The 13,730-nt window shown below is 35.3% G+C and overlaps 1 protein-coding gene across 3 annotated transcripts in view; it reads left to right on the top strand.

Moving 5' to 3' along the window:
• Positions 1-13,413, top strand: part of LOC125037009 (RNA-binding protein cabeza-like) — a 13,770-nt gene extending 357 nt beyond the window's left edge. For 2 of the 3 annotated variants that reach the window (XM_047629980.1, XM_047629974.1), the window contains exons 2-9: positions 4,916-5,137; positions 5,298-5,705; positions 9,135-9,313; positions 9,742-9,900; positions 10,110-10,278; positions 12,247-12,363; positions 12,501-12,666; positions 12,836-13,413. In XM_047629980.1, coding sequence (XP_047485936.1) covers positions 4,916-5,137; positions 5,298-5,705; positions 9,135-9,313; positions 9,742-9,900; positions 10,110-10,278; positions 12,247-12,363; positions 12,501-12,666; positions 12,836-12,869 — 1,454 coding nt within the window. In that variant the 3' untranslated portion in view covers positions 12,870-13,413. The remainder of the gene's footprint in view (positions 1-4,915; positions 5,138-5,297; positions 5,706-9,134; positions 9,314-9,741; positions 9,901-10,109; positions 10,279-12,246; positions 12,364-12,500; positions 12,667-12,835) is intronic. The other variant, XM_047629989.1, reaches the window with a different exon arrangement.
• The last annotated feature ends 317 nt before the right edge of the window (positions 13,414-13,730 follow it).

Here is a 13,730-nt window from a genome sequence, read left to right on the forward strand (position 1 = left end):
TGAGATTCTTAAGGTTTACCGTCAACCTTACGTATTCAGAAAGAGAAAAGGGCGCCAGGGACAGCTGCGAAGGACGCTGCAAGGCCCGGGCCGAAGCCCCGTCCTGACGCAGGACGCCGTTCGCCGGGCGCTCAGAAAATAGCAACCGGATTTATTCAAATTACTTCAGGGTCATTTACAGAGGGTGAACAGATGTGTTGTGAGACAAAGCCGTCCAGCGATATTCGTTCTATGTAGTCTTTCACAAGTAAATATTTATGGATATACGTATATGTGATTGAGGAAATGTAAATACGCATATGTATACATACCTTAAAGTTTACCCCCTAAAGTAGTCCGTATTCGTTTCGAAAGCGACGCAACCACCAGAGACGCAGCCCCAAGTCCAGGATAACACGAGAACTCAAAATCCAAACCTTACCACTTCTACCTTCTATTTACTCCCTAGACAGAGATTTAAGTACCCCCATTATTAAAACTTTGTGCAAATTTACAGAAAACGTGACATTAAGAACTGTGGCTGTGTGAGGGTTTTGTGGACTGAGTAGTGGCACTCAGAGGACATTTTTGTAGTTTCCTGGTAAATATGAGGGCTCGCAGATATAACTGTATTGCTTCATACTCTATTTTTTATGCTCTGTAAGATGGCAGTGTCCATTTCCCTCAATCTCTGAGTTGCTAATCAAGTAGTCAGGACGTGAGGACAGACCTATGACCCCAAGGGGAAACAAGGTAGTGCTTTTAGGAAAAGCAGTCAGCTCTAGGGTACACAGCAGTTCATGTTACCACTCACACTCTACAACATGGTCATACAGCCAGAATTGTGTCATCTTTTGTGTAAGTTGGCACAGTATGCTGTTAAAGGGGGCTTTCCCCTCCTATTCATTGAATAAATAGAAAGTATCAAAGGTTAGGTTCAGATTTTTGGGTTTGTATGACACCCTAACATTTGGTCTTTATCTCGTAGCAATTTGGGGTGTCACCAAGGCGTACAACTGCACTCCACAGATCGAGCAGTTTATTTTGACGCCTCAGTGTGTGACCCGTAGGGAAGGGGTTAAACCCTCTACAACCCCTGTATATAGGAACCCTGGACCCCCCCCCCCCTCTAATCCCCCAATATTATTGACTCTCAAAATAAGGGGAGATGGGTATGAAAAGTACCAGGGAAATTATGGGAAAGTATAAATAATGTGTTAATTTTTTTTACTATGAGATCTGGGTCATAGCAGAGGAGGGTATGAAATAGATCAGGGAAATTACAGGGTAAAACAGCCAGAAATTGGAAGATTAGAGAATAGAAATATATAAAACAAAACAAAAACAAAAAAAATGCGTAAAAATGGGTAATGTAATGCTACAGATATCCCTGCAGTCTTTGAACGTCAATGGACTGAGACACCAGTTAAAAAGAAATATGGGATTTCACATAATCCAGATCCCCCATGGTAATCATACAATGATTCCTAACCAATAAACCAACCTAACATTAACCCTGCAGGATTTATACACTACAATCTCTATATTCCCTAGCCAGGTGGCTCTACCCCCTGGATCCCTGTGGTAATTTATACGCCTAGCCTGGGGCTCTACCTCCTAGACCCCTGTGGTATGATGTGCCCCCATGGCTTTAATAAAATTTGATCTATATATTCCCAAGCCTAGACTCCCAGGGTAAAACCACATGTCATTATTTAGCAAAACAACAAACTTTTCTTTGCTTCCATCTATGGTTAGAATAGCTTGGTTTCTAATCACTTATTTTGGCATTATGGGCACTTGATGGGCCCAAATAACAGGCTGTGATAGATACGAAAGTCTGTTTTCTTTATATCCACTATATGGCTTTTAAAAATGACCTGGAATCAATGCAACAAAAATTTCTCACTGACATTTGTCAATGAATGGTTTCGCACAGCTTGTCAAATCTCCCAGTGGCAAAATGCACATGCGCAGAAGGTTATTGTACAGAATAGTATAAATAGTTACCAAAACCAGTAAAAGAAGTATAATAAAACTAGAAGAATGTATTACATACATGAATCTGGAAAAACAGATGCGGATTATAAAATAATCGTTCTTACATAGTGCATAGTAATACATGGACTACTTGATCGATCGCAGTAATGAATTACATGTGACATTTGTTCAGACAGATTTGACTTACAAAACGATAGGTCTATTTTCTCTATCCTGTCCTGTATCTCCTTTATTTGAATTTGCGCACCTTCTGCCTAAATGAATGTGTCCTAATTTTCGTCATACGCCATACACACTTATTACTGTTATTACCAAACTACAATGCACATGGAATAAATCACTATATTGTCTAATCTAGGGGGCTGTTCCCCTGCAGGGGTCCCTAAAGTACTAAGAATCATCCACAGTAGGATTTAGGGAGGAACAGCTCCCTCTGTATTTGATCAATTCTATGTATGTCATTTATATTTTTCCACACAATTTCCCTGATAATATTCATACCTTCCTCTACTATTGGGGTCAAGATTCTGGGTATGAGGTTGTTTCTTAATTCCTGAATGTTTGCTGACTTAACCCCTTTGGTGACGGGTGTAGAAAAAAAACAGAAAAACTGAGCTCTGGCGATCAATTTCAACCTACCGACTTGCTGCATATAGCCGCACACCACATTTCGAGCAGTTTATGACGTCCAGAGACGTGACCCGTCGTAAAGGGGTTTAAAGAACGTATTGATTTTGTTTTCAAAGTATCCTCACACCCCTTAGACTAAGTCCCTGTTACTCCAGCCACTCCTAGGAAATCCACAAACAGTGCCATATGAATAAAACCCCTTCACCCCCTAGACCTCCTTCCAATTACGGTCTCTTTATTGGGGGCTCTGGCCCCAGACTTGTCACTGTATGAATCACAACCTACTTTCTTCATTCCTGACTCATTTTTTGCCTTCACAGATTATTTCAGGTATCATTACATTTTCATGTAAATGTAGAGCCAAGTATTAACATCTATGATTCATACGACTTGAGGGTCGGATGACGTTAACTTCCCATCGTGGGAGAATTTGGCTCTAGGCAGGGTTGATGAACTTTTGGGCATTTTGACATATAGCCTGGAGTGATGGGAATTTGGCTCTAGGAACTTTTGAGCATTTTGACTAATAGGCGGGGTGATGGGAAGGACTTGCTAAGAGTGCTCAAAGCCCTTAGAGGGTGATTAGACTTCATTAAACTCATTTGGCATACAGGGAGGCCTTATAGGTGAGTGTGTAATGCAATGTCCATGAGCCATGACTGGAAGACCACCAGCTCCAAAGAGGACAATATTTCCATGCTTAGAATCCTATTTCTGCCTGCCATGATGAGTGACACAGGTTGTATTACAGAAATTTAATATATTCTGTAAATGTTCAGAGGGAGATCTTGGGAGGGCATCAGATTGTTAACAGCTGCTCATCATTTCCTCTTGGATTACTCCCTCCCAACTTTCCCTGTTCCTGTTCAAGAATGGCATTATGTATTGAACTCGCTTTAAAAGTGACCACAGAACAATTTAGAATCGTATGTCATTGATATTCATGGGGGAAAAAGTTACAGGCAGTCTTCTTGAATATGATAATAACCTAACCTAGCCATTACAGGTTGACACAGGGAATCTGCCCTCCCTTCCATCCCAACAGTCATGCACCTAGTTACTTGACTAATTGCTCAGAAACGGCTAGTAAGTTGCATAACCCATCACAGCACAGGATGATTACTAATGAAAATGTGCAGATTGATAGTAACTAACCTATAGCAATTAGACTTTTCAGGGATCTTATCTTTATACTCATTTTAAATAGAAGGGGTAACTTGTTTTTCCATTACAAAGAAGTAGATGTAGGCCTGTAACCTAATGATGCAGTTGGTTACACTGCTTTGCTAGTACCATGAGGAAATTTCAGTTGCAGGCAATGAGGATCAATGCTCACTTCTAGGAAAAATACTTTATTTACGTTATGTCATTTATAAACCTTAACCAGTATCTGCTAGGCCATGCTGGGTATTTCTATAGGCGTCACGATGTGCTAGAGCGTGTCGAGCGGAAAGTTCCGCTACATAGAGTAGGCTAAACAGCAGAACAGTTGCCAGAAGTCACCAGAGTCTGTGACACTGAGAAATTTCTGTTACTGTCATTGAGGGGTTAACCCCTTGGTGACGAGTGTAGAAAACTAAAAAAAAAACAATGGCAACGCGCCAACATTGAGCGTGGGAGTTCGGTACATCAAGCTGAATCACCGCCTCGGGGTGCTTTGGTGCACAGCCATGGTGTACCGCCACACGCCACATTTTGAGCGGTTTGTTATGACGGCCAGAGACGTGACCTGTCGTAAAGGGGTTAATGAACTTTTTACAGTACAGATGCACTTGCCAGAAATTAAGTCCCCAACCTCATGTCATTAAATTGGTTCAATGATCTCAGTTGCTCTGGCAGGACGTAGTACTGCCTGAAAGGGAGGGGTGATGAAGGGCTCTGCCCCCCAACTCCCCTAGGCTAACATTGACTTCATCTCAGCATGCATGGCAAAATAAGAGCTGAGTGCCATGTGGACTCTGCTTTCCACTATCTCTTCCCTTTATTTGTTGCATTTCCCTTCATGTCTACAGATTACTTCTTGTATTGATGACTGCAACTTTTTATTTACTACAAGATATATCGTCAAATTGCCCTACATGTAGTGGACTCCCAGGCCAACTGGTGACTTCTGGCAGGAAGGTTGCCAGAAGTCACCAATCAGTGACTGAGAGTTTTCTAACACAATCTTTAAGGCCTTGAAGAGGTCCTGAAATCCTTGCATACCAAGGATTATTTGTATTATTATTTTTTTTTTTTTCAAATTTTGTGATTATCACACTGCTACTAGGTTCTGTTATCTAATATCTAAAACTTCTTATTTCAGAATACAGTTATGGAGGTGGATATGGGAGTGGAGGTAGTGGTGGAGCAGGAGGTAACTACGCAAGTTATGGAGGTGCATCAGGAGCTGCTCCACCACCAGCCACCTCCTACCCTCCTCAGCCACAGTATGGTGGGTACTCAGCTCCACCTCCACAGGGATACTCACAGGGCCAGGCCCCATATGCAGCACCACCAACTTATGGTGCCCCTCCTCCACAACAAGGTCTGTATTTTGTCCCTAGTCTTCTTTCTTTGTTTCTCTTTTCTTTGACTTATTCATGAAGTGCTTGAATATTACACTCCTCATTTATGGTTTACTGTGAATGTTAATCAGTCAGTAACCAATGTATGCATATAGATATTAGAATGTTGTTTACTATCAGGTGGCCAAGGCGCTTCCTATGGTGGCTATGGACAGCCACCACCAACACAAGCCCCTACCCAGCCACCCACTGGCAGTGCCGGATACAGTAGCTATGGCGGACAATCACACGGTTATGAACAGAACAGTAATTACAACTCTGGAAGTTATGGACAGACACCTGCAAGCAATTATGGTGGTCATCAGAGTAGTACCTATGGTAGTCAGCCTAGTGCTAACTACTCGACTCCACCATCCCAGGGAAATTATGGAGGGCCACCACCACAAGGAAGCTATGGTGGTGGGCCTCCCCCTCAGGGAAATTATGGGGGTGGCCCACCCTCTGGGGGAAACTTTGGGGGACAGCCAGGATATGGTGGTCCACCACCCTCCAATGGAAGTTACGAGGGACAAGGTGGTGGATACAACAGTAAGTCTGAATACAATATTACTGTTGCATTTTTACTTTTCAGGAGTATGGCACTGACAAGACTGATATCTGACTCGACTTCGTTTTTGACCTTCTGTAGATGATGAGATAATCAAACCGAGTTGTGACATAGGGATTAGAAAAACACATGGAACATATGAAGTCATTGAGCTCCAAAATGATTCTAAAAGAATTGATAATCTTTTCACAGAATTGAATTCGATACCACATTCATGTGTTACATGTGTGCAAGAAGGCATTTATTTCATAGGTCATCTTGTCTATTGTTCACTAATTGAGGATGATAATTTAATTGATAACCAGGCTTTATTGTGTCTATGCAGTTGTCATTTTTTCTGAAGCTGAGATTGGTTAGAGGTTGGAGGGGGGAGATGTGTGGTTTTGATGATCTCCCATTGACCGTTTTAAGGTTGTGTCCCAGGGTTCTGTACACGCATACATGTATGTACTAATGCAGACTGCTGAACTTTTCAAGGTGGTCTAGGCATGGCTCCTCCCCCCCTGTCAGCCCCTCCAGGCTGTGGTGGCATGTACGGGTCGCCGCTGAAGCAGTCCCCGGCTCCCATTCCTAGGTAAGTTTAACCAGCGCTAGACCACTTAGAGGGTGTTGATAGTGTGATAGTCTTGCTCACAGAGTTGAGAGATCTGAGGGTTTCAACGTGGTTGTAACAAAATGTTGTAATGGGAAGAGTCGTGAAGTACCCTTTTTTATTGTGCTTTGTGCATATTGGTGTGTTTTTAATTTAAAGAATGCAGGAAAAGATTAATATTGGTCATTATGGTAAATTATGAGACTTGTGTTTCATCTGTGGTATATAAGGTTTACAATTAAAAAATATTCTGAGAGGTTGTATATGTTACAGATACTTATTACATTTTTAGTTTTCCTGACAGGTTTTTCGTATCCCTATGTAAGAATGGGAACTGCGGGAAAGCAAGAATTGGTTTTTAAATATTGCATATTTTCCTTGATTCGAAGTGACGTAAATAGCTAAGTGTGGAAAATTTTAAGGTAATAGAAAATGAAAATTATTGCCTGCAAGGGTTCTTGGTGATATTGTTGAACGTATGGTCATGTGTATCAGAAGCAAGTCAAAGAAATGGATTCACAACTAGTGTTCCAAGTTCCTGTAGAGTGAAAGTGTCCATGCTTCAAATTTTTCTTAATGATTTGATATATTAAAGTGCATAATAGGCAGGGCTTATTCGATCAGCATGGAAAGGAACACTAGAAAAAAAAAATTGTGTAAGGCATTTTGAATCCATTGGTTTTGCATAATGAAGGAGAGTGAAGGCTAGAAGACTATAACCTGTGTGGTGATGGTGAGAGTAAGAGTGAGGCAGCTGATTGGCCAGAGGCAGAGTTTGCAGGAAGAAACCCAAGTAATCCTGTTGAGGACATCACCAACCTTCCCTTGATGTCTGTTCGCCTGTAAATCCAGCAGACTTATACCCGACTTTCAGCTCAAGAGTTTACTCTGCCAGGTGACAAGCAGGTCTTGATGCCATGTGGTTATCACACATGTGTGTCCATGCCTTCTATTATGCCTTACAGTTAACACGACTCAAAAGTTGAATGAATGTATTAACCATGTATGCACTGGAATGCTTGTTACTCTGGAATCTAAGTCACTTTTTATTGACCTGACCATGACTTCCTTGACTGACTGACTGCCTGACAATTAGACAACATCGTGCCAACAGAGCTGCTGATGTCAAAAGGTCTCCTTACAGGCGAGATCAAGGGAGAGGTTATTGCAAAGGTAACAGCACCATCAGGTGCTTGTGGTTTTTCATCAGTTTTGCAAATGTAGACCACTTTCTATTGTAAGACCTCACTTATGGTGTCAGCATTATTATTATTATTATTATCATTATTATTATTATTATTATTGTTATTCTTCTTATTATTATTTTGCTGTAATAAAAGTGAGGGCTTTACAAGAAGGATGTACACTGGTCTCATACTGGACCCATAATTTAGCCTTAAATTGCATGGTTGTTCTTTTTTTTTGTCATTAATAATGGGTTCAGCTGAGATTTTTGTATGGTCTCTGCATAACTGTTTAGCCTCAACTGTATAATATTCATGTTGTTTGAGAAAGTAGCATACTTTAAAGTGTATGGTGAACTCTAGTTGAATAGTCTATTATCAATTATCAGTTGAGGATAAACTGTTTTAGACTTTCGAGTGTATGAATAGAATATCACACTGGCACATAATCTTGTTATTGTCTGCCCATACATTCTTCTTGATAATGTAAGTTCTATGTCAAGAGTATTAGTATCAGTTTTGAGAAGCTTGCTGTGAGATAAAATCTAAAATGATGCGAGGTGCAAACAAACATGAGCAGTGGAGTTTGACAATAAATTTGTCCTAATAGATACATCTGTTGAGAATATCAGGGGTAGTGAATGCTCAAAATGTTGTGTGTTATGTTGCATTCATTGGGGGAGTCATGGAATGATAGTATTGCACTGTAAGAAAGTATAGAGATACATTGTATACAATGGTTTATATTTATATATACAGAAATAGCCTTCGAGTAAAAATCTTTCTAAATTGTGTACAGAATTGTACCAAACAGAAAAGGTTGAGATGAATTTTCCTTGGTGTTTTTAATTTGATCTGCAATATATTGTTCCTTCAACTTAGATTTTGATTAATAAATTTTCCCTCTATGAATAAAACTGCTTGTGAGTAAGCACATTTTTTGTCTTGTTGATTATAAGTACTAAGCAGTTGGTACCTTTACTGAAGTGTACTTTACTTTTGTTGTGTGTACTGGCATCAAAACAGAAAACACAGTATACTAAAGGGCGGGTCAAGGTGCAGTTTGTTTACTAAAGAACAATAAAAGTTTGCACAAAGTTTTATGGTAAAGGTTCTTTTAACAGACTTGTGTGTGGTGTACATATATTTATTTTAATATATAGTATTCCTTGAGTTCTGATACAAAAGAAAAAATGGTTTCTATGGATAGTGTTTGTGTGGAAATAAGATATTCATATATTCAGGCATTTTATATCCTTAGAGTAGGTAAAACCTGATAGTTGAAAGTGGTATTTGGCCTTGTAGATGTAAGAGAGGAGCTTAACTTTGGCTGAATACTGCATGTATTAAATCTGGAAAGAATTGTTACCAGAGTAAAGCCTATGATTGACATAAGTGTAATAAGCATATTTAAGCCGAGTTAAGTTATCCATATTTAACTTTAATGTACTGTATTTGGAAGAGGGATGTGTGCTGGTTTGAACATGAGGGGCCTGATGCAATTTTCAAAAATTAAAGATAGTTATTTGATCTGATAGTTTTTGTCCCAAACATTCCAAACCAGCACACTTATCCGTCACTTTGTATAGGATTTGATAGTCCCCTTCTAACACAAGAATTATGTTGGCGCACAGAGGGTGGCGGTGGAAGCTACGGGGGTAGCCGGTTTGATGGCGGCAGCCGTGGTGCTGATCGAGCAAGGGGAGAGAGTGATTTGGTAATGCAGGAAGACACAATCTTTGTGTCTGGAATGCCAGATGATGCCTCTGAGGATGATGTCAAGGATCATTTTGGTTCCATTGGTGTTATCAAGGTAAGGAAGTTTCTAAACTCTTTGTCTAGAAATTGTGTGACTCCTATTTGCTAATGGTTCTGGCTTTATGATCAACTCCATTTTTTTCAAATTTCAGTCGTACCGTTAAGAACCCTTGTATGGGTTAACCCAATGGCGCCGGGTATAGCAAATTAAAAAAAAACTCTACGCCCTGGCGAACGGCGGCAGCGCGCCGACTCCGAGCGCGTGATATCGGTCCATCAAGCCGAATCATTGCCTCGGTGCGTTTTGGCGCGGCGCCGCTGCGGACAGCCGCACGCCGCACATCGTGCGTATTGTTATGACGGCGATAGCCGTGACCCGTCGCCATTGGGTTAATGAAGCTTTAAAACTTTTTATAGTAAACAGTTGTTTTCATCTAGCATAGATTAACCTTTGATTATAAGCATACAAATCTTTCCATCCAGATGGATAAAAGAACTCAGCGCCCTAAAATTTGGATGTACAAAGATAAGGCCACAGGAAGAATGAAAGGGGAATGTACAGTCACATTTGATGATCCATTCACTGCCAAGTCTGCCATTCAGTGGTTTGACGGCAAAGAATTCATGGGCCGTGTTGTTAAGGTATGAATGTCTTAGTTTTTTTTGCTCGTTTACTTATTGCAATTGGCAATGTATAAACCAGTGTAGATAAAACCCAGTGGAAGTTCTTAAATGGAATGAATTTTATAGCAATGAGAAATAGACAGTATATGCTCTATTTATTTTTAAAAATTGCAATATGTTGTAAATCCATTATTTCAATAACTCATTTTGATTACATTTTCTTTCAGGTACAAATGGCAGAACGCCCAAAAAGTAGCTATGAGCGAGGACGCGGGGGCTATGGAGGTGCTGGCGAAGAACGTGGGGGGCGTGGGCGTGGAGGTGACCGTGGATTTGAACGGCGTGGAGGATCCATGGGAGGACCTGGGCGAGATGGGCCTCCTGGGGGTGGACGTGGTATGCTAGAGTGAAGTGCTTTACATTTGCCTCTATATTCAAGAATATTTGTGATGCATGTGAAATATTTTAAGCAAGAGCTGATCTATATATATGTATATATATGTGTATGTATGTGTATATATATATATATATATATATATATAAATATATATAATTTACATATATATATAAATATATATAATTTACATATATATATATAAATATATATAATTTACATATATATATAAATATATATAATTTATATATATATAAATATATATAATTTATATATATATATAAATATATATAATTTATATATATATATAAATATATATAATTTATATATATATAAATATATATAATTTATATATATATATATAAATATATATAATTTATATATATATATATATATATATATATATATATAAATATATATAATTTATATATATATATATAAATATATATAATTCATATATATATATATAAATATATATAATTTATATATATATATAAATATATATAATTTATATATATATATAAATATATATAATTTATATATATAAATATATATAATTTATATATATATAAATATATATAATTTATATATATGTAAATATATATAATTTATATATATGTAAATATATATAATTTATATATATGTAAATATATATAATTTATATATATATAAATATATATAATTTATATATATATATATAAATATATATAATTTATATATATATATATAAATATATATAATTTATATATATATATATAAATATATATAATTTATATATATATATATTCATAATTATATATATATTCATAATTATATATATATACATATATATATTCATAATTATTTATATATATATTTTTTAATTATATACACACACACACACACATATATATATATATATATATATATATATATATATATATATATATATATATATATATATATATATGTGTGTGTGTGTGTGTGTGTGTGTATATAATTAAAAAATAAATATATAAATAATTATGATATATATATGTATATATATATAATTATGAATATATATATATTATATATATATAATTATATATATATATATATATATAAATTATATATATTTATATATATATATAAATTATATATATTTATATATATATATAAATTATATATATTTATATATATATAAATTATATATATTTATATATATATATAAATTATATATATTTATATATATATATAAATTATATATATTTATATATATATATAAATTATATATATTTATATATATATATAAATTATATATATATAAATTATATATATTTATATATATATATAAATTATATATATTTATATATATATATAAATTATATATATTTATATATATATATATGTAAATTATATATATTTATATATATATATATAAATTAAATTATATATATTTATATATATATATATATATAAATAAATTATATATATATATATATATATAAATTATATATATTTATATATATATATATAATATATATTCATATATATATATATAAATTATATATTTATATATATATATATTTATATATATATATATTTATATATATATATATATATATATATATATATATATAAAATATATATATATATAAAATATATATATTTATATATATATATATATATAAAATATATTTAAATATATAAAATATATTTATATATATAAAATATATTTATATAATTATATAAATTATATATTTATATATATTATATAAATTATATAAATTATATAAATTATATATATATATTATATAAATATATATAATATATAAATGTATATATAAATGTATATATGATATATATAAATGTATATATGATATATATAAATGTATATATAATATATATTATATATATTATATATTATATATATTACATAATATATTGTGTTATTGTTATTATCATTATCTTTTTTATTCATACATTTTTTTTTTTTTTTACACAACTAGGACGTGCAGGAGACTGGAAGTGCCCTGTGCCAAGCTGTGGCAACAACAATTTTGCATGGAGAAACAGCTGCAACCGCTGCAATGAACCAAAGCCTGCAGGAGTTGGTGGTGATGATGGTCAGTATTGTGAGCTCTCAGTCTGATCTCATGAACAATATACAGCCTAAGACTTGCATTGCTTGTTCACCATTAACCACACAGACCACAAGACAATATTGGTGAGTGTTTTTAAACGGCTTAAATCAATTTTGCAGACGGTGGTGGAGGTGGCGGTGGGTTCCGTGGTGGATTCCGGGGCCGCGGAGACCGTGGAGGTTTCAGAGGCAGGGGAGGAGATCGTGGAAGAGGTGGATTCAGAGGCCGTGGAGGCTATGGTGGAGACAGGGATGGAGACAGAGATTCTGGTGGACCAATGAAAGGGTTAGTATCTATTGTTTTTGCCATGTTATTGAATCATAATTTCCGCATAGCTTTTCTTTAGTTCAGTTATGAGACATGTTTCAGGGTCTGTTAGCTGATATTAGTTTAATCTGGATTGTAGATGCTGTAGTCAGACTTTTTAATGATTTTCTAATGTTTTCATTTGCAGAGACCGTGGCCCTGGAAGGTCTAGACCTTATTAAGAGGCTGTAGGGTAGAGAGAAACGACTGCCTGAATGGCAAAAGTGTATTTATATGCAACTCGTGTGTTCATATAAATTGAATTATTTCAGTCCCATTGTCATTAATTCAAGTTTTCAGAAAAAAACTGAATGAAAATATTAATTGTATTTTGATTACTCTTTGTATTTATTTTACGTAAGGATGTCAAGCTCAGCAAATCTTGTTCAGAGACTTTGGAATAAAGCTGCTGAAATGTAAGGTATTTTGAGTAAATTTGTAATTGTTAAAATGTCAGAAGCAAAATGTCATGTTTAACAGACCTAATAAGAAGTATGAACTAGATTTTTATTTTATTTTATTTTATTTTAAATTGAACTTATAAAGGTTAAGGTACAAATAGATGTTCGAAACATATTTTGACAAGGCAATAGAGGTTAGGGAGTCTATTTGTATCAGTGTGTACTCCTGCCTCTTATGAAGTTATTAAAATGCCTTTTAGTAGTGTAATGGTGGATGACCACTTCAGAATTCATTTTGTGTAACAATAAAATTCCATTGAATCCATTGCTCGTTTCTTTGTTCATGAATGGAGTAGAATGAGAGATGTAAGGAAGAGCTAGACAGCTTAGTTGTAGTGACCATGAAAGGTTAATGAATATGGAACTTTTTTATCTTGTAGATTACCACCAATGGCATTGGTGACACAAGCAAGAATTGGGGGGTGGGGGGGGGGGGGGGGCAAGACATTAACTATTTGGATCTGGCCCATATGACAAAAACAACCACATATGCACAAAACTCTTGGAAGAAGAATAGAGTGGGGATTTAAGAGAAGGCTCTTGCATTATTCCCATCTATAAAAGAGTATAAAATGTGATCTG

The sequence above is a fragment of the Penaeus chinensis genome, chromosome 2 (genome assembly GCF_019202785.1).
Source record: "Penaeus chinensis breed Huanghai No. 1 chromosome 2, ASM1920278v2, whole genome shotgun sequence".
Taxonomy (NCBI): domain Eukaryota; kingdom Metazoa; phylum Arthropoda; class Malacostraca; order Decapoda; family Penaeidae; genus Penaeus; species Penaeus chinensis.